The 25,613-nt window shown below is 40.7% G+C and overlaps 1 protein-coding gene across 1 annotated transcript; it reads right to left on the bottom strand.

Moving 5' to 3' along the window:
• Positions 1–6,043: 6,043 nt before the first annotated feature.
• On the bottom strand, positions 6,044–24,960 carry MTPAP (mitochondrial poly(A) polymerase; the record flags this gene model as incomplete). The annotated part of the gene is made up of 9 exons (XM_083869638.1): positions 6,044–12,980; positions 14,667–14,740; positions 14,837–14,929; positions 16,101–16,327; positions 18,390–18,601; positions 21,585–21,809; positions 22,135–22,368; positions 22,926–23,098; positions 24,822–24,960. The coding sequence occupies 9 exons, from the start codon at positions 24,958–24,960 to the stop codon at positions 12,642–12,644; spliced, it is 1,716 nt and encodes a 571-aa protein (XP_083725764.1). The 3' UTR covers positions 6,044–12,641.
• Between the last annotated feature and the right edge of the window lie 653 nt (positions 24,961–25,613).

The raw sequence follows: 25,613 nt of genomic DNA on the forward strand, positions 1-25,613 counted from the left end.
AGGCACACATCACACAGGGTACAGATGCAGCAGCTGCTTGCAAGGGCACAGCACCTGTATATGCACATGGGGCAGAGCAGCTACAGCCCAGAGAGAGCAAACCCCTAAGGATCCCAGAGATCTCCACCCAGGGGAAAATGAGGCTCCAGCTTGTAATGTACTGGTGTTTCAGATGGGTGATGGGCAAAAGGCCTGTGTTTTTCCAACATGAAGCTAATTGCTTACAAATGTTGAACTTCATATTTACAGGCCACAGTCAAACTGTCCCAAGAATCACATATCAAAAAGGATCTCCCTGAAAGGTAGAGAGGATTCTCTTGTGGACTTTACCACTCAAGAAGCAACCATTTTCCAAGACAGGAAAAACTTTCCTGTTTCGAATTGAAGTGGATGATGAGAAAATTAACTCACTGGCACCTGTTTTGTAATCCAGGTGCCTATAGCAAGCTAGTTTTACCCAAAGTCCATCAGCAATGCCTGCTCTCAGGCTTGGTGCAGTACAGAGCCACTCACACAATGACAGCAACCATCTGCCTGCCTTTGCTCTCTGGTTATAAAATACAAGCAAAATTTCTTCAAGCTGTGTAAATGCCTTAAAAGGGAGAAATCAGAATTAACACAGTTTTCATGCTGTCTGTGGAAAAATGTCTTCTCCCTCCAGTGTTATATCAAGAGAAAACATGCTGTGCATTGTATCTCTGGCAGGGTTGAGAAGCATACAAACACTCCCATGGACTTTGCAGATGAGATAGGCAAAGGGGGAAATTGGGCCCTTTCCACGTTAACAGATTTATTAACTTCCCTCAGCTGGAATTTCCATTTCCATGAAGAAATGGAGCACTTTGCCCAAGGTTTCAGAATTGGAGCAAAACCCAGGAGTGTCACAGCAATCAGGGTTTCCTCTCTCCCTTTTTGGAAAGTTGAAGGTGATTTTCTCTGCCAACAGAAAGCAGAGCAGTCATCACTCCATTCCTAGGGACTTTAGATGATCTGGAGAATGCAGCTTCGCAGGGAATTCCCGAGGATGCTGAGATCTCTGTGAGACATGCATGTACCCTAAAACTTCCCCAATTAACGCTGCAGCTTGTTAGAGCATTGAAGCAAAATTTCTCCCAGGTCCAAAATCATGTTGGATGATTCATGTCACCTCTCCGTCAGCTGGAGGAGCGAAAGCTGCAAGGTCCGCGCTGTTGCCTATTGCACAAGGACTCCTTTACACGGGGGGATTTCCCAGGAGCGCAGGTCCCGAGCCCGGCGCTGTGAGCGGCTCCTGTCCCGGGGCTGTGTGGGCAGGAGGAAGGCACAGCCGCGCCGGGGGCGCCCGCCTGAGGAATGGAGCCCACGTCAGTCTTTGTCTGATTAAACATAACGGGAACATGAGTTATTAGAAACTGGCCTGATATTTACTGCCGGCAGGCTGCAGGAGCTTAAAAAAGCAGAGGAAAACCAAGTTCGGAGCTTCCTGCGTTGCTGACGGAGTCGGAGGAGCGGGGAACGGGGGCTGTGCCCGGGACACTTTCCCGGCCCCTCGGCCAGGGCTGTGCCGGCACCTCTGCCCGCACGGGAGGGCAGCGCGGGGACGGGGACACGGGCAGGGCGGGCCGGGGATGGGGACACGGGAGGGCAGCGCGGGGATGGGGACAAGGGCAGGGCAGGCCGGGGATGAGGACACGGGCAGGGCGGGGATGGGGACACGGGAGGGCAGCGCGGGGATGGGGACATGGGCAGGGCAGCGCCCTCGGGGGCAGCCGCAGCTGAAAGGGTGCCAAGCCCAGCTAAAGCGTGTGCAAACCTCAGCTGAAGGGTGTGCAAACCTCAGCTGAAGGGGTGTGCAAAGCTGCTGCCTCGGAGCAGCTCATGAAGCCGCTCCTGAAGGTGCAGCACAGGTTTCTTTCCAGAGGCACGGGGGAAAGTTTCCAGGGTTTCTTGTCTTAGCCTGTGCAGAGCCACTAGAGAACACATGCATTTTGCTGCTGACAGGTTTCACTCGAGGATGAAGTGGTACAGGCACAGTTGCTCTCTGCTAATGCTAGAATTGCCTGGTGTTAGACTGCAGCAGAATTTATTATTTTTATTTTTTACTGATTATGGGAAAATTCCCCTACTCTACCTCCACTGATTAACTATGAAAAAAAAAAAATCTTTTATGTAGATGTGTGTAAAATGCCTCAGAACTGTGAGGGAGGAATAAAAAAAAAAATCATGAGCAACTGAGAAATCCAGTTTTTAACAATGTCAGGATTTTGAGCACCTTCTCAGCAGCACCTTTCCCACCAAAGGAGAAAATCAAGGGGGACTCCATTTCTCTTAATTTTTATAGGAATCAGACCAAACTTAGCACTTCTTAAAAGTAGTTTTATTTAGATTAGTGCACTAAATAAATGCATATAAAAATAGCCTCATATAATGGCAATTATTACACCATCTAAATCTAAATATAATCTATATAATCTTTATGCCTGGCAGTCAAAATGTGTGTGATAAAGATTTAGCAAAAGATGGTTTTTATCCTATTATGCTACTTCTTATTCTGGTTTTAGAAATATTTATATGGAAAGACTGGAGTGTAGCACACAATCTATGTTCTTTTCTTTTACTTATTTCAGCAACAAACAGTAATGGCAGTGTTAAAGAAGGCTATAATAACTTACGTAATTAAAAAATATCACCATTATTTAAGCATTTGAAATAGTCATCCTATGCTTTTATCACAGCAACAACTGAGCTATTTGTTGGATCAGTTGGATCAAGTTTCCAGACAACTTCCCGTTCTTCCAGATATACACTGGCTCATTTACAGGAACAAAGACCAAACTGGAACCGACAACTGGCTCACCAGACCTACTGGCCATTCATCACAGCGTGATGCTTCAGCAGAGGACATGCTCCGTTTCCTCTTCCCAGCATAAACTAGCCTGTAATTGATTTTTTTAGTGAATTTTCAAAGTTGCTGAAAAGATTTGGGACTCAACACTGGAGCCCTTTGAAAACTCGAGTTCATTTACATACAGATGCTTCTCTGTATCAGGATGTGGTGCTCTGCTCTGCCTTGGCATGCATTTCACATAAGAGTGCAGCAGCAGCAACCAAGATCCTCTCCTTCTTTCTGTCTTTCTTCATAATCAAGAACAATCAAGATCCTCAGCTAGGGACTATTGTGGAAAGGCATTAAACTACAGACACTTCCACAAACACTGTCTAGAAGAGAAATCTCACCTTTGGGTAGGTATACAGAACTTCCCTGTTAGGTTGGTTTTTGGGTTGTTTTTTATTTTAAAATAAGCTTCACCAACAATAAAAAAATAGATTCAATTGAATTCTTTTGATGAGGCTGAAATAAAATGATCAGTTACCACCCACTTCCCTTCTGAACTGTGTTGCAGCCTCAAATCACTGCTCATATTGTTATTTCAAACTTATTATCACCTCATTTGGTATCCTTCCCATATGAGACATTTTCATAAGATAACCAACAAAACCCCAGACAAAATAATTGTTATAAATGCTTAGGACTGATAGAGGGATGAGAACAGTTTCATAAAAGTCCACATTGTGCTAATAAACATCCCAAGACAAAGTATAACAACAGACAATATTATGTCCAGCCATCAGGATTTATTTCCTTCTTTCAGGAAGGAAAGAAAAGGTACATGATCTGATCTCTGATCTTGGAACACTGCCTCCAACTGCTTCAAAAATCTTTTCAGCTCTCAAGACATGTGACAAAGAGAGAATATTTTTCCTTGAATATGTATGGTGTGGAACCTAAAAAAAAAGTATGGTTTTGGCTGTAATGTTTGTCACAACATATATTTGAGCAATGCTGTAAGGTATTTCAGATTTCTCCCACAGGTATGAGAAGAAGCTGACAGTTAATTTAAAGGAGATGCATCATCCAAACATACCAAACAAAAGCAGTCCCAGGGTCCTCCACTGGAGCACTCATATAGGGAAAGAGAGAAAAATCTTTGTTCTTCATCTTCAATAACCAGAAGCTTCCTGGAAGGAACAGACATCAGGGGAGAGCTGGTAGACTCCCATAAAAAGACATGCCATTTTCATGCATGATGTGCAATGGGGTGTGCAGCAAAATGTTTTAATGTGTTAAAAAAATTGCATTCCCAAAGCCAGTTTTGACTGAACAAGCAAAACCCAATTTGACTGCTGAACAGGTTTCTGAAGAACAGACATTAAAAGGCACAAGGTGGCAAGAAAAGTCCTGAGCTAACCAAGTTAACTGTCAATTTCCTGATATTTTAAGTACATCATGTCCATCAGCTACTGCAAGGGACTCATACTGGAACATCAAGACTGAGTATATCTAAGGGCCTTCTCCTTGGCACAGAGACAGACTTTAATTGCAGAGCTTGGGTAAAGAGCAAATGAACTCTTTAATGTGAAAAATTAAACCTCCTCATATATAGACAACGTCCAGCTCTGCCAGCTAGACAGCAAACTGTTCATAGCCTACTTCCATCAGCAGAATAATTTAAGTTATATCAGAATAGGTTTTTTGCTGTCATGCTTCCCATTCCCAGACATCTTTGTAAAGTCTGTGAACAGAGATGCCAACATATCCCATTCTGACCTACATAGCAAACAATTGGACTTGTGTTCCTACTGTGTTATCACCAAAATGAATCACTGTCATGTCTCCTCAAAGGCCTGGCAAGATGGAGCATTTTCTGCTGGGAAGTGTCAGCTGAATCCTGCACCTAGTGCTCTCATGACACCAACTGCATACTTTGTGTTCATCACAGAAAAGAAAAACATCCAGCAGAAAAAGGCTCAGCGTTGAATTTTACTCTTTGCCAGGAAAAACATGGGAACAAGTGAAGCACAGCTCTGAAAGCTCTAGCTTAATAAACTCCAAGGACAACAAAAACAACCAAAAAATGTCATCAGTGTTATCTGAAAAACAGAACAAAGATGCTAGATAAAAATGTGTGCACGCAAACCCATACATTGCACAAATCTGAGGAATAGAAATGGCCATGCTATAGCATCATTGTTCACTATTCCTGCATCTGAGAAAAAAATCAGGTCTATGTCCTGCTGTTACTGTTTTCAGGAGGAAAAAAGTCTTGCTAGGAATGGGGTGTGAAGATGGCAAACCATTCTTTGCACTCTCAGGCTTCAGAAGTCCCTAGGTCAGCTTGGCAATTAAAGGTTGCCACTGACTCAGAAAGATTAACCCCAGGGGAAGTTGTCCCTACAGGAGTGAGCAGCTGGCAGTTGTTAATATTTATGGTCTTCTGCTGCGATGGTGGGTAGGATCTAAAAAAGTGTAGGAGATTTGGACTAGGTGTCTTTGAATCAAGCCTGCATTAACCTATGTGATCTGAAGCTTCTCTCTTACCAGCATTTGGAGCATAAAATCCTATCACTTATGCCTAACTGCCACATACTTGTAACCCTATACATGTGGGATAAAATTAAATCAAGAAAAACAGAGATGCCTGTATTCTCCCTCTATAATTTATAAGGATAAAAAGCAAGTTTTTTGCCAGGGCAGGGTTCAGGAACTTTAGATATCTAGCTAGAAAAAAATTCTTCTCTTCCCATTAAGAGATATCTCACAGAGTTTGTCAGACATCCAAAGTGTTATTTCTGTTCTCTTCATTAGAAACATGTTTTGCAAGTGACAGAGACATAGTCTTCACAGACCACCATTTACTTAAACAAATTATTAATCATAAAGTGATGCTGGAAGGCAAGAAACACTCCATCTCCAACCATGACTTGACAGCATTTGGTTTGACCTTTGTTCTGTTTGGAAAATCCTCAAAGTTAAAAATGTTTGTTGGGTGAATTGAAGCTGACAATGAGATTGGCTTTTTCAGAGGTTTGTTTTCTTACTTCTTTGCTGACCTCTGTAGACTGGGGCATTTAGAGACCAACCCTTCAAAACCACTGCTCTTTGAAATGCATCCTCATTTCAGTAATCTCTGCCTGCATCTGAGGAAGGAAAGCACCAGACATGTTATTCTTTATCTTATCAAAGATTTCAACAGCACAACGGAACAGTAACTTACTGAACAAATACAGAGGACACGTTTTACTTTATTATTTATCTCATAGAAGAAATATAAAATGAATTGCTGCACCACAGTTGAAAGATTGAAAATACTGTCTACAGTAAAAAGGAGGACTAAGATCGTAGATCGTAACAGCCCAAGTGGCAGAAGTGTTTAAGTCTGTGGCTATCTGTAAGCATTTGCATTCTTAGGATAACTGAAAATAATAGTATTCCAGATTCATAAGCCAACTGCAATGCAAACCCTCTTAAAAATGGGGTTTAGAGCAGAACTGTAATCACTAAGATCTTTGTGATCAACAATGTCTCAACAAAACAGATCATGGTCATTTCAAATGAGACCTTACTTTGCAAGCTCAGATATCAAGCAATTACAGCAAACTCCATTTTGATTGGGTCCAAAGATAATTGTCAAAAGGAAGAACTATGAATCACCTAAAGATTCACAGAACAATTCTATATATTTTAATTTTGGAGTAAAAAAATCCCTGAATCTTATTTTGTTATGGAATTGGTAATGTTTCTTTTTTTATCTACTGCAATGGAATTGGTAATGTTTCTTTTTTATCTACTGCAATGGCTAAGTACTCACCCTCCTATGTATTGGATACTGCAGTTTCCATTCAGAATATGCTCTCTGAAATCCCATCCCTCTATAAAAGTAATACATCACTGGACTACAGAAAATTAAGGCAGGAAAACTAGTTCAAAGAGCCAAGGCAGTGATACTTGATATTGCCAGATTGCTACATGTGTTATCTTCCCCTATGTAATTACTTTTGATAATTAATCTCATAGTAAGTACCATTTATCTGATTGCCCGAACTATGAAGCTTCTATGTAGTCTCCCAGTTATTTGTCTCGTCCTGAAAATCTCTAGAAATTGCTCCTAGAAAAGGGCTTTAGAAAACCAAACTTCAGATAGAAATATTCAGAAAGAATGTAAATACTACAGCTCTTTACCCCAACAATCCAACTTCTAACATGTTTACCTTTTCTCTGCAGGAAAGCAATGTCTTTCCTCTGTTCAACACAAGAAAAAGCAAAACAGAATTATGGAAATTGTTCCATCTCATGGAGTCAGCACCACAAATGAGAGCCTATGCCTTAGTAATTGCTGGGGCTTTTACCTCCCCTGTTGGGTTGTGAGCATAATACCTACAAGACATATTCTGGGAGTTGTTCCATGCAAAATTCCTGTACAGGGCTGCACTGTTTACATTGACTACAGATCTGTATGCACAAGAAAGCTCAGCATGGGAACAAAAACCAATCTCTGAAGTCATTCTGTGAAACAAATCGAACATGGTTTTCCCCATAACAAGGGAAAACAGAATGAATCCTGAAGGGTAGAGCGCCTCTCAAAAATTTGCAGGGAACTTTTGCTTTCTAATATAACAGACTGTGTTAAACAAGTCTCTTTACTTAAGAGACTTCCCAAAAAATACATGTTCAATAAAGGTGAGACCCATCAAGTCCAACTAATTGACTCTTCTACGAGCCATGGGAAATGCAGTATGGAGATTTAGTCTACACAAGAAATGAAGCAGTAAAAAAAAAAATACATTGCAATGTGAGATTCACCTTTTGAAAACTACCTGTTTCTTGAATACAGCTGTATTCACTACGCCTTCACAAAATACTAGGGGAAATGAAATACAATGAAATAGTATCCTTTACAGGTCAGATAAAATGAAAAGACAATGGGAAGGGTGAAAAGAAGCAGGGAGGTCCTGCAAGAGAAAGCAAACCAATCCCCTGCTTAAAGAAAGTATGAGAAACAGGTCTGCAAAAGCAGTGGATCAAGACTTTCAACTAAGAGGATTTATGCAGAAGGAGATTTTATCTCCAGGCACAGGTTAGCCTCAAATAAATCCTCACCCTTGTTTTAAACAAACTGACCCCAAGTTACCCATGATGTTTAGAAGAATTTTGTACTAGAAGACAACCTTGGTGGTAATTTTGTGATAAGCAAGGGAAAACATTGGGAAGAGGACTTTGCAGTGAACAGTATGACTTTACTTTGAAAAGCTTCCTAATTGTTGATTCATCCTATCTCCAAAGCAGCCCAGGCTGGAAATACTAAATTTTCTTCAGCTGAACGTGACATGGACTTTTAACTAGCTTGTTTGCAAAATTATTTAAATAGAAGTTCTTTGTCTACCTTTTGTTTTTCAAAAGGTACAAAATTCTGTTAAGCAAAAACATAGCCTGTACCTCTGGAGAGTATAAAAAAATTGAACTTGAAAATTTGTTTCCATGAGGGAAGACCTGCTGTTCTAAGAACACAATTCCTCAATGACCAGAGACCCAGCACAAGCATAGAGCACAGTGAGGTTGTGGCTGAGAGCCTGACTGCTTTAGACCTAGAACTGACACAGCACCACAAACATGTCAGATCCAAGTGGGACAAGCTCTGCTGAGCAGCAGCATCCTGTACCACACTACTGCACTTGTGGAAGCAACAGGGTCCCAGAGACACAGCACTGTGCCCTAAGGTGATTCTGCACCTGCATCACTATCTCCACATGGCACCATATTTTCTGGGGGTTTTCTCCCAGTGCAATACACCAGTCTGCTACTCAAGGACTCTTATTTTCCTGCAGAGCCTTTTAGAAATTAATTTATAGTCAGGGTGTCACAAGGGACACCTTGTAAGCTGGATATGCACAGTGGCCATATCAAAGCAGTCAGTTAGAACAATGAAGAGGACAACCATAACCCCCCAGTTATACCAGGCAGCTTGAGGACATGGATTGAGAAAAAAGGATACAGGATAATAGGAATGAAAGGGACCTCAATAATAATAAAACCTTATGAACAGGTACCCACCTAAAATGCACAGATACAAATATGGGGCAGCCTGGGGAACAAACAGGAGAAGCTAGAGCTCCTTGTGCTGTTACTACAACACTGTGGGAACAACAGCTATGGTAGGAGGGCTTGCATGTGATGGGAGAGCACTGTGATGGATGGATATGAGTTCCTCTGGAAAGACAGGGAAAGAAGGGAAAACTTGGGGGTTTCTACACAAAGGAGCAGCTTGACCACTTGTATCAGATAGTATTTTGATTGAGAGCATGTTTCAGGATCAGAAAAAAAGACACCAAGAGTGACAATGATGGGGCAACATATTTCAGCCCAGCCCACTCAGTCCCCAGGTGATGCACTAGAACAGGCTGTGCAGTCTCCATCCTTGGAGATTTTCAAGGCCTGGCTAGATAAAAAGTCCTGGTCTAATCTCACAGCTGACATCACTTAAGAAGGAAACTGAACTAGGTTCAGAGACCTCTCCCAATCTGAAATATACTGCAATTCCAAGTCTAAAGAACAGAATCTGAGACAGAAACGGTAGCAAGATGTCTGTTTTGTGACTGTGTCTTCACAAGCATGGCGCTAGGATGCTCATCCAGGAGTCAACTGTAGGCCAAGGCTGCAGATTCCCAGGAAGTTAGAGAGGAATGAGGAACAATAGCAGTTGCAACAGAACCTATTCCTGCAACACTTGTGAGCATCAAACATCTAGAGAAATAAAAGTCCCTGGCAACAAATGTTAACTTTGAAGTTAATATCCCAAAGTGTATTTTTTCAGGACAAGGAACTTCCAAATGTTTTCAGCTTCCCCAACAATTCAAGAGCCAGGAAATATGAGACTTTCCCTAAAAAGGGAAAGGGGGCAGAGGGGCAAAACTGTGTTGAATTCACTGGTGTTCCTTACCTGTGACGTCCCAAACAGTCCCACCGTACAACAGAGCAGATCAGCACCAAGTTTGAGAAGTAACTGAAACTTGCTGCCTTGCTCTTGCAGAGACATTGTTTACATGTTTCTGGAGCATATGAATGAGCTCTCAAATCTAGATCATAATCACAGTCCTTTCTTGACATACATCCAGCTCTTGTTTTCAGTGACAGAACCACATTGATTGTTTCTAAATATCTTCAATGTAAGACTGCTGCCCTCAGGGAATGATAATCATGCCATCTCTTCTGATTTCATAAATACACCCCCTCAAGTCTTGGTTCTCTTCCCACAGGTGGCTTCAGTTTCACTGAGCTCTTCCCCAGACATAACTCACACTTTAGGGAAGCTCATGGTCAGCCCTCCACCTCCTCCAGCTACAGCCTTTTCTAGGAAAGCTGCCTGCTGAGCTTATTTACATCACTAATGAGAGCGGATCCTTGCAGCCTCCAGGCTTCAGCTCCTTGGCCACCAGCTCCCTCGACTTGCAGATATCTGAAAAAATAACCTGTCCATTCCATTGCTACAACACTGCTTTTGGCTTCTTTCTCTTCTTTTCAGAAACTAGCCTGTAGCCATGACAAGCACTATTCCCAAAAGGAACAGGCAGTCTAAACAGAAAAGTGATGCTGAAAGGCGCTGCATGTATAGTAACCATGTTCTGCCCTGCCTTTTAAGGAATACGAAGCAGCGTGAACATCTATAACCATTTACAAATGAATTTACATTGTGCTTCAGCATGGCTCACCCATGTAACCAAAATACAAAATCCACTATTATTTATCCACAAGTGTCCTGTATCTAAGTGTCAAAATTCATATAAAATCTTTCCTACCTATGTCAGTGGATCACTGTGAATATAATGCAATTAGGTACACACTGTCACAGTTCTGCTGCATGCTTCTGTCCATGGTAACCCATATTCTAATTATTACTCTATTACCCATTTGGTTCATCTAAAAAAAAACCCCAAAATTCAAAGGTACTTGATTACTGTCCTAATCTTGAAAAAGCTAGATAGTCTGTTCCTGGGTAAACTGTAGACAATACAACTCTAGATTCTGTAAAGATTAAGGTAGCAGCAAGCTCCTTACAGAATCTGTGCCAAGCTTTGTATTTGCACCAATAGCAAGTTACAATAAACTTCCTACCAGCCTCCAGAAAGAACTTCTAAACCATGATTTAGGCAGAAAACTAAGTTTCAAATTCAAGGCTCAGTCTTGAAGAAGTCAGTATGAGAATCAATTTCAGCAACCAAGACAATGACTATGTGAGTCATTATTTAAGAAAACATTTATGAATCAGAAATAGGCACATGTAAGTATTATTTTAAACTCTGAATAAACTGTTATGGAACTGATCTGAAGGTCTAACCCTTCAGTTCACCAACTGCTAGAAGATACATTTCCTTGCCCAGTTTTTACAAATACTTGGAAGTTTGCATTATTGCCCGTAGTATTTCCAATTAATAATGTATCAGAGAATAGAGAAAACACACTTATTCCTTGTTCAGATCACACCATTAGAAAAAAGTCTACACACGGTCGTACACCAGTGCAACATTAAAGAATCTAAAAGTAGTGAAAATGAAACAGCAATACTAAAATTGATGTTTCATCTATATGATTATCTCCAAATACAGTAATTTCCTTTACAGAATTTCTTTAAGAATAAAGAAAACACTCAGTGGAACTGCTAACAGTGCTACCATTTAGTCTAATGCATGAGTGGCTCTGAAAATGGACAGGTGAAATACTCACAAATGTACTTATAAAGTTTGCTCTCCATTTCCCATTTCCTTCCTTCCCTCCTCTCTCCCCCATCCTCTGAAAAGACTCAGTTTTGTAGCAGATGCAAAGAGAACTCAATGTTTTAAGTAAACAAAAAGCATTGCCTCTGCTGGCCCAACTGATCTGCAAGGGGGACAGTCACTGTTGTCTGAATATCTGAAAACCAAGGTAAGACTGGGAATGGGACTCCAGCATAAAACATGATTCTCTGGATCTCTGCATAGGACAAATCCCTCTGCAGGAATGCTTTGATGTCACCTAGTAGGCAGCACTTTGGAGAGAGTGATGAAGCAAGAAGGGCATCCAAGAACCCCTGCCTGAACCTGAAATACAGGTTTAAAGTGAAGCTGAAGGCAAAATAAGAGACAAGTGTGGGTGGAGACCACTCCTGGGTAGAGAAAACAAAGGAGAGTTAACTCAAGACATTTGAAATCAGGTGGTAAACACAAAAGCAAACCCACTTTTCCAACACAAACCAGTGACACTGTCCTTGGAGAGCTGTGGTGGTGCAATGCTTTATGAAACTGCACACCTGACTATCTAATTCCATTCTCTTTATTTTGTCTCGCCACTATCTACATGAATGGAAAACAATTGCAAAAATAGATACATGCACTTCGGTTTTACTGGCTTCCAAAACATAACTGGATTGGAAACAATGGTTCCAACACATTTATCTTCTTTCAGACTGTGGTTTCATGGAAAGGTGGTTCTTTCTTGAGCTTTTAATTAGCATATCATTTGCATGCTAGCCAAGAGAATTCCCAAAGGCTTTCTTCCCATACTGCTCCTGTCAGCCTTTTTTACAGAAGAGTGCTCAACTGAAGGCTACTTCCAAAATGCATCTGTTAAACTTACATTTGAATACTCTTCATTCATAAAACAGATGGAAAAGAGAGGAGTAAAGAGAAAAATGTACAGAAAGAAAGCAGACCTGTACAAAAATCATCACGATGAAAAACAGATTTCTTGATTCTCCAGTCCCCATAATAGAAATATTAAAATGTTCTTTGGACTGTGTGTCACATTCAATTCCTAAAACAGAATATTACCTATTGTATTTCTGTGCTTCAAGTCATTTTCCCACTGCTTTTTGTTGACTGTTCGCATTATTTAACTTTAAAGAGTCCAAGAGGCTTCTGATTGTTTCACTTCCTATTCCTTTCATCCTATTCTTCATCTTGCTGGAATTACTTTTCCCAAATGGTATCAGTAGAGCTGCCAGTCCCCAAGGTTCTTTATCGATCATTTGCTGAGTTTTATCTTCCTTCTGTAAAATCCAGGCACTTTCTCTGGCCATAGCTATAAATTTCTCCAGCTGTGGCTGATTAACATTCTTGCTGATATTAAGGTCTTGTTCAAAGGGATTCCAGATATAAAGAGGAGACGACTCAGGCTTATTTACTTCCTTTCCCTGCAGACAGCATAAAGAAAAAGCCAAAGTTGCATATGTGCATTACAGACTGAGCAAATAACAAATCACTTGAGTTATTACATTAGAATTTAAACTGTTTTGATCTATTAGAGAACATTTTACAAAGCACCCAGTCATTATCAATCAAGTTAATTTTCCTGTCAACCTGACTGTATGATTCTTGTTCTCAGAATCCTCTCAGTGGTGGTTTTCTTTGCCACATTCAACTTAGATTTCCTTCAAGGTAAAGAACACACAACTACAGCTTAACCTATCTTTTCAGCCATTCACACATTTGCTGTCCAACAAACTTCAGATCTCACCTACTGCAACCTCCTACTCCTAATCTCCACTTGCATGTGGGCAGCATCAGTGTGTCACATTAACCTGCACAGCCCAGTTTGATAAAACATTGCACGCACTTAAACTGTTCAAACCATTCCCTCCCACACTGTTCAGAGAGCTCATGATGCTGGTGTAAGTGAACAAGATTGCTTTGTTGGCTGAAATTCCTCCCAGTTTGGTCTGCCTTTTAAGCACAGAGCTATTCAGGTCATGGTCCACGGTCAGGCACCTGGTATAGTACAACACAAACAGCTGACAACCATGTAGTTTGTTATTTAAATGCACTTCCATCTCAGTGCTTATCAATGTTTCTTAGCTGACTGGTTGTGTATAGCAGAACCTCTTCAAGCCTTTCCACTGCAAGCTCTAGCAGGAATCCACCAGCTCCTGCTGGTCCAGGAAGTGCCTATGAATGTGTTAGATACTCTTGCCCCAGGGCCAAGAGCACTGTCAGAAAAACAGCAGCAGCAACCTCCCCGACCAGCTCAGGCTTCAAAGGTATTTTTGCTTGCCTTTTTCAGGTTTCTTAGCAAACAGAAGTTCTCTGTCTAAATAAATCAGTTTCTAGGATCAATCTGCAAAAAGAGCTCTTTAGCCAGTGACCCACAATGCCCAAACAGGAAACAGAACAAACGAGTGTCCACACAGCAACACGGCACTGAAACCCTACTCTGGAAGCAGCTCAGCAGGAACAGGTGTGAGTTATGGAGGTTACATTTTCATATATTTATTTATACCTGCATGCACACACAGATCAATAGGATGACTTAAACATAGAAACCAAAGTTCTAGCACAGAATTATCATGTTATGGCATGCTTACTGAGCTGCAGTACAGTTACTGTAGGCTGATTCAACCTGCACTGCCAAAAGTACACCCAGAACTTAGCTGTAAGTTTTAATGTAGGCTCTGGTTGGGTCTGGACTCCCAACTTTAAATGCAAATCTTGTCAGTTCACAGGGTTTGTCACAGACTTTTGCTATGACAGACATAGAAGTCATTTTAGAAAGTCTTCCTCCCACAGAAACAAAATAGCTTCCACTTTTTAAAACTGCCACTTTTATTACAGGGCTTTTCAGTAAAATCACACTAGCTTTGCATCAGTTTCTGCTTTCCAGCATATCCAAGTAATGACACTGTAAATGTTCTTAATGGTATTTGTAAGTTACTGGGCTCCAAGAGGAAAACACTCCTCCTTCACAGAAAGGATTCAGTTTCCATATAAATGTATTTTTAATATATAATTAAGGATGACAGAAATTGTTGCTTAGCATAAGTAGTTTGGCAAATGGGAGACAGAGAGATTAAATTAATAATGATGAGCAATTAAAATCTATTTACCTTTCGAAGATTTATGGAATTCTTTCTGAAATCAAAATTTCCAAAATATTCAAAAAACTCACTCAACAGTTCATCTAAGGGAAAGAAAAACAAGAGCCATCAGTAACATTAAGGAAAAGTTTGTTTTCAATATGCTCATAAAAAAAGAAAATTGAGGAATATATACCTACCAAGTGTTTCTGTATTTTTTGTTGGTTTAATCTTCCTTAAATCACTAACAAATGAGCAATCATATCCTCCAATTATATGCTTGTCTTTTTCATCTGCAAGAAAAAGTGTGGGCATATTTTGAAGTAATAAACAGTAAAATGTCATTGTATTTAATAAAATTCAGAAAACAAACTGAAATTAATGCTACCATATTACACAAATCAAACTAGGAATTCACAAGTGAATTTTCAGTTTAAGATTCACCTTAAATAGTAGAAGACTTAAAAGAAAAAGGAAAAGCATCATGAGCAAATGGCACATTTTTAAAATCCTACAGGACTAAGATAAATGGCATCTTTGTAACTCTGAAAGTACCTCTTACAAGTAACAAACAGGATAGCTCTACACAGGGCTGTATTACCAATTTAACAGCACGACTCTCTGAGGTTACTACCTACATGAGGGTTTAAAAAAATCAGACCCAGAGTGTTCACTGTCTTCTGAAAAATTTCAGAGAATTAGGAACACTCTTCGTAAATATCAAAACACATTTTATGTATAAACATTTCTACAGAATTCTGATAGAAATGTTTGAAATTATTTTAAACGAACTGAATACAGACCTTTTCCTCCACTACAAGCACTCAAAGGTATCATGTCAATAAGCAGAAGACATGAGCAAGGAATCAAGAACTCAGGGTGTCATTCTCTATACTTTCATACAATTCACGGAAGATAACACACCCTGAATGCTGTGTAAGAAACTGCCAGAATAGTTTGTTTGTGGAGATACAAGAATTATTTGCCAAGGGCCTGAATGGTCTCAAGGATATTACAAATTGGAAGAAAAAAACTCAGCCTTTTTTTAAAGCATTTGGTAGCTATATATTGGTCTGCACAAAATCCTGAACTCCAGAAACATTCAAGACCCTACAAGTCCTCTAAAAAACAAAATAAAAAAAACTTCAGCATAGGAGCACTGAACAAGTAAATTACATTTAATTATCTAAAGAACAAAATAAGTCTAACCTCTCTAAATAGAATATTTATTAGAATAAATTTAATAGAAATAGAATTAGTATTGTATTGAAAAGGGATTTATTTTGCCTTTAAAGATGCATTAATACATGTAAAACTTGTGTATTCCCTCAAACTTAAAACACTCATAATATTCATTAGTATTTGAGAGCACAGAGAAAATGCTTGGGTTTATTTATCAGTTTAGGTAAAACAAATGTGCAATAAACAATAAACTGCAATAAACACAGAAACAGCTGTGCTTACCTGCCAGTCCTTTAAGTTGGTCTAGTGTTGGAATGATAGGTGGTGATCTCCTCTGCAGAAAAAACATGACCATCATGGTCAGGGAGAAGTTTGTGATCCAGGTACCAGGAGCACTATTTGTCAGTCCATGGACACGGGCCCAACATCGTATCGTGAACACCAAAGCTCGTACACGGGAATCCAGACAGCCATAGATATACAGGAGTTCTGAACTTCTTATTGCAATGCTGAAGAAGAAATGGAAGGATGAAAGAATTATTATTATTAAAAAAAAACTTTTACACATTTAAAAAAAAAAAAGAGAATCATAGAATAGTAGAACCGTGTGAGTTGAAAGCCTGGAATTGTCCAGGATTAAATACCTGGTAGTTTTCCATAGCAAGAATGATACAGTTCTGGGTAAGTAACATGCATTTGCACAGTTTTTTATCTCCTCGTTCCACTTCACAGTGGAGGAAAAAAACTCCAAAATACAAAAACACCATCAAGTACTGTGTGGTCAAACTATGCAGAACTGAGGTGAAAAAACATAATTTAGCCACAATTGCCTTTGACGTACATTAGATAATATCTCTATCCTAACATATAATAAAATACAACTAAAACTTCTTTTATTGTTTTTATCTACAAAGTAATAAAATGTTGTACTGAAAAATAATTTAAGTGCAGAAACACAATGAAATCCACAAGATAAGTCCGTTTGGTAATTTTCAAATGATTACTGCTTAGTTGAGCTGAAAAAAAACAACCAATCTGGAAGGATAAAGGTTTTCAGACAGACCAGTTTTTGATCTCCTTCATCACACTGTCATACAACCATTCATGTATTGTTCAAATGGGAGGGCAAGAAAAAGTAGAAAAAATGGAAGCGCTGCATAAGAGCAAAACTCACTTTGGTTCAGTTTTAGCCCGAAGTGCTAAAAGTTGTTTCAAAAATTCAGCATAGCCTTTCTGGGACATTTACTAGGTCAAAATTTTGTAACATCTAGGCTTCTTAAATTTCAGCTGCGAGGTGCTTTAGGGTATCCAGAGAGATTTGTTTCTATTAAAAATGATAATGAGACAAGACACACAGTGCCAACCACCCAAACTATCAGCAGTGAGTTATAAGGAAGCTTGTACAGAACTACATGCTGACTTTCACTGTGGCTTCATATAGAGAAGTAACTTCATTGTAAGAAACTTGTTCAATAATGCCTTAACAACTTCTGCATATTCTGAAACAGAACTTTGGGTAATTCAGAAAACTGAGTGTATCTGATCTGATTGTATCTGATGCAGACAAATCACAAAACTGCACTAAAACTCGTATCACAGAATCACAAAATATTCTGAGTTGGAAGGGACCCACAAGGATCATCAAAGTCCAACTTCTGGCCCTGTACAGGACAGCCCCAAGAGTGGCATCATGTGCTGAGTGCATTGTCAAAAAGCTTCTTGAACTCTGTCAGGTTTGGTGCTGTGACTGCTTCCCTGGAGAGCCTGTTACAGGGCTCAACCGCCCTCTGAAAAACCTTTCCCTTATATCCAACCTAGATGTCCCCAGACACAACTTCAGGCCATTCCCTTGGGTTCTGTCACGGTAATCTGAAGAATAATCACTCGTATTTTTATATTCCCCGACAACAATGAAAAGGGTCGGTAACTCATTTTGGGCTATGTACACTTATGCCAGGGTTGTTTACTGGAGTGCAGGGGTTATTTCTGTGGTTGTGGGGACAGCAGGGCCATGTCTGCGCTGCGCTGTCACCGCGGGGCCCGGAGGGGCATTTCTGTGCAGCCGGCGCCCCCTAGCGGGCGAGAACACCGCAGGCTCCCTTTCCCGACGCGGGAATTCACCCGGCATCCAAGGGATCCTCCCAGCAAACAGGAGTAAGCACGCCCTCAAGAAGGAAAGGACATCAAAACAACTAGAAGCCAAATCCCTAAAAATTAACGTTCTGGAGATGCTTAATCTGAAAAACAATCAAGAAAAGCTGTGTGTACGCTGAAGGGAAGTAATGACTAATGAACCCTGACTGCCTTCTTTCCAGTTTATATGCCAACCTTATTTCCACAGACTGGTTTTTGAGTCTTCAGCTTCAGCTAGCAAGTATTTCCTATGCTGGAGAAAGATAACATAAGGACATCAAACTCTAACCTCTAGAAGTCAAAAAATATCCATTTTACCTTCAGAGCCAACATGCACATTTGTTAAGAACATGGAAAAGAGAAGACTAAACAGTTGATATTACAGGTTTTCAGAACACTAAGTACATCAGAATTCTCTGTAAACTTTTTAGGTCTCACCTGTTGCTCACTGACAGATCACACTGGAATCCTGTCGGCTGATGGGAAAATTTCACCAGAGGGCAGCGGGCATTGAGGATCTTCTGGACATTCACACACCCAGGACCAAAATTATCAAGGCAGTCACCAATCACAGAAAGAATCCTCTGGGTTGCTAATCTTTCCGATGGTAACCTTTTCATCTGATACTCCATTTCAAAGGGACCTTTTTTCTGACATGGAATTTTAAAAGCAAGCTGTTAGCCCTCAAACAATAGAGACATTTAAAAATACTTCTGAAAGACCACCACAATTTGCCAAGGAGTTTGTACAACTAGAACTGAAACACAAGAAATATTCAAAGCAGTCCGCCAAACTTAAAATAGGTTAAAACATATTGTTCTCTCTTTTACATTCTTTTCCGGTGATTCAATTCTTCCAGGCTAATAGTGGTCAACTTACTATAAAGCTACATGTTAAATAGAAGTATAATAGTACTCCATCTCATTACTGGCTAAAAAACGTAATTCTGGAATTACCAGGAGAGCATAAATGCTCTGACTGCAAAGAGGAGCACACACTTACAGAGGGGCAACACAACCAAACTACCAATAATTTTAAACTATAAGTAATTTCATGTCAAATCCTCAAAGAACAATGCATTATTAGTAAATCAAGTAGCAGTGTAAGAAAAAATGTCTTTTTCATTTCAAAAAGCAAAAAAACCCCAATAGCATGCAAATTATTTAATTCTTCAAAATTAGGATATGATTCTGTAAGACTTAAAATAATCACATCATGTCATATATAGTTTCCCTAAAAGACAAAAATATTGTGAAGATATATTCCAACATCAGAAATTAACTTCTCTGTAGGTCTTTGTATTTTGATTTGCTATATTTAGAGTTTTTACCTCAATAAAACACCTGTAAAATCTCTGTTTTCTTTATAGTCTTGTGTTTTTAAGACATTGACTAATTTTGTTTGCTAATCCAATATTTCACACTGACTTATCTTCCCCTTGGAACATGTCATGGGTGAATGCATACTATACAAATAAAATTACAGTGATCTAACAGTTACTGAGATACAGAGTACATTCCTTTTGTTGTCCACAAATTAGCGACCTGTCAGAAAGGTGAAACAATTCAGAAGTTATGGACCTTGCAACCTTTCTCATAAGGTCACTTCAGGGGCTGAATTTCTGAGTCTCTGACAATCGCCGAGGTGACTGTCCCCCCTCCCCTCCTGCCAGGGCTCTCCAGGGGAGAGGCAGCACCACGTGTGGTGGATCTTGCCAGGACAGCAGCCCCTAATCCCATCTGGCTGTGTAGCTGCATGTACAGTAGTGAAAGGAGCCTGTAATTATCAACATGGAGGCAGTTAACAGGAAAGATAAAGACAGGGACTCAGCTGACCTGTGGGTGGGGTGGTGTTGATATTTATATTTGTGACTAAAACCACAATGGGCCTTTCCAGACAGCCCCTCACTACCTCTCAAAAACTGAATGAAAACTGTTTTATAATTATAAAGTAGATATTCTTATCAATTAAAAAGAATCTTTATATGCAGCTTTGGTGCTAGCTAAAAGGTATGGAGTACTGATACAGATGCTTCAGCCCTGTGGTTCTTCCCCCATTCTTGGCATGCAGACAGAAACAGCAAATACTAAACTACTATTATTAAAACTAAACTGTTACTTTTGGGTCAGTTGATACAGTAACCTAGGCAAGCTGCACAACCGTTTTAACAAAAACTGCTACTCTGAAATATCAGAGCCCTATTTTAATTCATTCACTATCTCCCAAACTGCCTAGGGGTTAAAAATGCCCTATCTGTGGTCTAGCATCCACTCCTAGTAAAGAATGTTCTCACTTCTGCCCCTTTTCTTAAGTTACATTTAGAAATCAGTTTGCCGTGAGGCTCAAAAACAGACATTTCATGAAAATAGGTGCTGAAATGCCTGATCCTGCTCATTGCTGGCACCTCCTGAAAGGCTACCAGAAGTGAAGAAATCAGAACACATCTTTTTCACTGCTGCTAAATCATCTTGTAACTAAAGCTCCCTCCCCTTTGTCTCTCCAGAGTAATGCCTCCCAGCCATTCACAGGTAATCACAGCCGCTGGTAAACTCACTCATCATCGAATACTCCACATTTCACAATAGAACTTCTATCTCCACAAAGGACACATATTGAAGAAAACAGATAGTTACCAAATATGCTTTGAAAATAGACATTTTATACTTGAAAGTTATTCCTTCAAAATTTAAGAGGCAACTCCACCGTTTAAACATAAAGATTTAACACTTCACACACACGATGATCCTTCTCTTCAGCTGACATATTTGCTTTCATTGTAATTTATCACTGCAGTAATACTAAAAACTATTTACATTTGAAGGATTATTTCTTTAAAAGTAACTTACATGGCAATATACAAATTGTACAGAAAAGCTGTACAGAATTTTCAATCTTCAGAAGCTTAAGCACAGTGGGGTGTCTTTTAAGAAAACAGAGCTAGTTTTTCCCAAACTATGTGTCACCACACAAATAAAAAGTTTTCACAACATGAGAATCATTTACTTGATTATTCATTCAGAATCTGTGACCTGTAAGCATTCACCATGACTATCCCATATCCTGAGTTTTCACACCTCCACACACTCACCATGTGCCTATAAATACATATACACCCCAGTACATAATCCCGTAACTTTCCTGAAGCATAAAGAGATCTCTTTAAGGTAAGGAAAAGAACCTGACAATCCTCCCAAAAGGCAGATGTACACACGTGCACAAACTTACTTTGCTTTAGGACATGGAAGACCCAAAAAAACAAAGCCAAGCTTTAACAGAGCATGGCTGAAGCACAGAAGCTACAGAGAAGAAAACATGGCAATAGAATGGGAAGGTCTGACTCTGCTGAAACAATTTTGGAGGATGAGCATTTTCTTCATAGTGAAATTCATCCTAATAGTGCAAAATTTATGTAAACACCAAATAATTTTCTTCCTATTGCAAAGAACTCATCCATGTCACATTCCATTTTTGAAAGTCTTCAGATACAAACATTCAAATAAACTTCTTCACACTTTATAGTATGAACCCATTTAAAACCTAAATAAAAATAAATTGATTCCTGTGTGTGAAACAGCAAATAAGCTGCCCTGTTGAAGAAATCCAACAAACTGAAGATGCACAGCATAATCTTACCATTTTTGTAGCATGCTTCTCTGTATCACCAAAGTCCAAAAACATGTCCACATCAGATCCCAACTTGCCAAAGGTGTTGACTGAAGAGCCAAATGGCTTTACTGTGCTGTCTGGGAAATATGCACATGTAAAATCCCGAACCAAGGAACAGGCCAGAAATCGCAGCCTGATGTTTTCTTCTGTAAGCTGATGCTCATCCAGCAGAATGTACATCTGACTGCTTATCTAGTTCAGAAAATAAACACTGTAAAAATACAGTGACCCATCTTCTATTAACATATATTTTCATCTATTTAGTATCAATGCAATTAGAAGGTTATTTTCCAAAATTTCAAAACCATTTCTTTCATACAGAGAAATCATTTTCATAATTAAAATTAATAATTTCTTTTATTTATTTCAATGACAGAGAACCATTCTCATAAAATGCTAATACGTTACCTTTTACAAATAAAAATAAATACCTTTACAAGTTTCACATGACCACTTTTAAATCTGAAATGAACATGTCTCATTTTTAATTAAGAGAGATCTAGAAACCTCTACTTACGCTGTCTGCAAGACAAAGCTTTTCAATAAGGTCTTTCACTGGAATGTGACACTGAGGAGAGAGGTGAAGTGGTGCCTCTTCACCGCGTTGACTCACTGGATTTTTCAGTGTGAAAGTAAAAAGTCTTGATTTAAATGGGACAACATGATGCTCTGAAGCACTTGGGATCCCAACAGCATCCTGCAATGAGGCTATACTGCCCTTTTCTGAAAACTCTATTAATGCGTTGATGCCCTAAAACAATAAGAATGGAAATACAGGGTGAGACAAACGCATACAATGCTTGAACTCACTGTACTGATATTACTCAGATGTTCCTGGAGCTACTGAGACAGATTAACATGACAGCCCTGAAGCCAAAGCTAGGTTCCATATCTCAAAACATTTTAGATGTTTTTTCACAAGAAGTTGAAAGTATTTAAGACATGCTATTCTTGGCAGCAATCACTAAACATAAAAGTTCTTAACTATATTAATCTTCAAAGCTGAAAAACTCAAGAAACATAAAAAAGGGCTGTCTCTATTGTTAGGATAATGAATGGTGCTATGTGAAAGTTTCAAAAATTTAGTGCAAAAGGTTGCTGCCTATTCCTTAGAGGTGTTGCTTAACTGACTTAAGAATAAAAATCAACTGCTTAGCAACTTGTGAACATTAGCACAGATAAAAACTGATTTAATACACTAAGTGTATATAATTTGCTTAACTTATGTATGAAGCCTTAACCAAATTTTCTTTCTGGTATTTCTTTTCATCTAAGTCTAGATTTTAGTTTACATCACTAATTACTTACACGATTTTCAAAAAAGAAATGACTCTTAACATCCCCATGACTGGATAAGTACTGCAATAATTTCTTTTCATTAAGTTTTGATGGGCACTTAATTAAAACAGTCCGTTCAGCTTGATCCAGTCGTTCTGTCTGGACTTCAGCAAACGTCTTCTTTCTGGTACTGACTTCAGCATCTGTGAGAAGAAACAAGCATCAAGGCTTTTCTACGTAAACAGAAAGATGTATGGCTGGTTTTAGTACACTTCATCTCTTCCTCTGGAGTGAAAAACTGAACAAAGGCTTGTCCTGGCTCTCCAAGATTATGACAGCAAAAATGAAAAGAATAAAGAACAAACGAAGGACAATGAAGAATGGATGAAAGAAAGAAATATAAGTGTATTTCTCTCACAAATATATACATTTGCAATAACAAGGAGTAGGAAAAATAGGAAGAAAAAAATACTGACTTCCCTGAGCGCACATGAAGCTTCATAATACAAGGAATCTTTGTTCTTTAATTTGCTGTTCACCATCAAAAAACTTAGCACACAGATAACAGTCTGGAAATGCCAGCTAGGCTGTGAGGCAGGTCTAGACCTTTGGCAAGCTTCAGTGAAATGACAGCCTCTCTTCACTACCACAAAACCAGCACTTTGGAACAATTCAACACTTGCTATTTTTACAACTCAGCGCCTTCCTTTACAGTAAACTCCTACTCAAAGTTTTCACTTAATATTACACTTTCATCTACCCCAGTACAATAAACCCACAGACCAGTCATACTGCACTACTGGCATTCTATACTGCTGCTGACAGCCTCCAGAATTCACGTAAAACAGAGACACGCTGAAGATCCAGAAACATGGAACTTTTTTCCTCTTTGAATACAGGCAAAGGGCCCATCTCCCAAATCTCAAACCATGATCACTTCTCTGCACAGCTTTCAAACTAATCCCCTGACCACATCACATCAGCAGAGCTTCTGAAGCTGTTGCCTGTTAATATTTCCCTTTTGTCATTCAGATTTGGAAGCTGGGGAGCATTTCCCAGCAGCTGCCATGTGCCACAGAGATATTCCGTAGCGAGCTCTTTATTCTATGGTTCTGGTTTTGAAGAACCCATGGAATATTGTGGCCTCAAGAAAATCTTTAAGTATCATCACATGGCCGTTGTTAGTATTATGTGACAGTATTTAATTTTTTAAAAAATCTTTCATTTTTTAAGTTTACTGAGGTCTCACAAAGGCTTGTAAATAATAACCACAGTATCTCTTTCAACAGCCTAGTTTTATATAGCATTTTTCATCAGAAAACTAAGGAAGCACCTTATGAAAATGATAAATATCACGGTTGCCATAGAAACAGAAAAGGATGAAGTGACCAAGATGCAGAAAAGACAAGTCCCATGGATGGGTGACATACCAAGGTCTCTGCATTAGGCCAGAATGGCTGTGATTTTTGCCTGATTTACTACCTGGACACACTTAGTCACTACAGAGATGATGTGATCTCACAACTTCTGGCATAGCAGCAAGACAACCCCTCACTAGTTCTCGGCTTGTACTAAAGACACGTCAGTCGCACGTTTCTTATGCCTTTTTGAGGGGGTCTCTCGGGATAAGCCCCATCACTTGATTCACGTCTAGCCGGTATTTATGTTTAACAAACCGAGCCCGTGGCACTGACAGCGGCCTCTGGCCTCCTGGGCTGCAGCCCAAGAGGGCACAGGCCGACTCCCTGCCCGGCCGAGCTGCCCGGGCCCTGGGGCTCCTCACGCCCAGATGCGGGCACGGCCCCGGGGCCTCCGATGGGGCCGAGCGGGACAGGCGGCGCTCCCCTCCCCACGCCCCCGGCACAGCCGGCTGTGCGGCACCGAGGCCCGCGGCGAACGCAGCGCGGCCCGGCCACCCGTCCCTACCTTCCCCCAGCTCCTCGGCAGCGGGCTGCGCGGCGGCGCCGGAGCGGCCGAGCCGGGCGTGCCCGCGGGCGCCGGGGCCGGGGAGGCGCAGGCGGCCCCGCAGCAGCGACAGAGCCGGGCCTCCCGCGCGGAGCGCCATGGCCGGCAGGGCCGCGCCCTCTCTGCGCAGGCGCCGCGTTCCACGGCGGCCGGCGGGGCTCAGCCGGCTCCGTGTGCGCGGAGCGGCCCCGGGCGCTGGGAAGGGCCGGCGCTGCCCGGGGCGCGTTCGGGCGCTCTGGTGGGACGGAGCGAACCTGACCGGCCGGCCCGGGGTGCGGGCAGCCGCCTGCTGCGGGCACACGGGACAAACAGCTGTCCGCGGCGTGCCCTGGCACCCGGGAGGGCCAACCGTGTGCCTGGGGTGCATCAGGCGCAGCATCGCCAGCCAGGCGAGGGAGGGGATTGTCTCTCTCTGCTCTGCACTGGGACGGCCTCACCTGGAGGCCTGTGTGCAATTTTGGGCACCACAATGTAAGAAGGATATAAAGCTTTTAGTGAGCATCCAAAGGAGGGCAACGAAGATGATGAAGGGCCTTGAGGGGAAGACTTAAAAGGAGCAGTTGAGGTGACTCAGACTGTCCAGCCTGGAGAAGATGGAGGGGAGACCTCATGAAGTCAACAGCTTCCTGATGAGAGGAGGAGGGGTGGGCACTGATCCCTTCTGTGTGGTGACCAGTGACAGAATCCGCGGGAAAGGCCTGAAATTGTGTCCGGGGAGGTTTAGGTTGAATATTAAGAAAAGATTTTTTACCC

This window comes from Zosterops lateralis, assembly GCF_965231275.1.
Source record: "Zosterops lateralis genome assembly, chromosome: 1".
NCBI classification, from domain to species: domain Eukaryota; kingdom Metazoa; phylum Chordata; class Aves; order Passeriformes; family Zosteropidae; genus Zosterops; species Zosterops lateralis.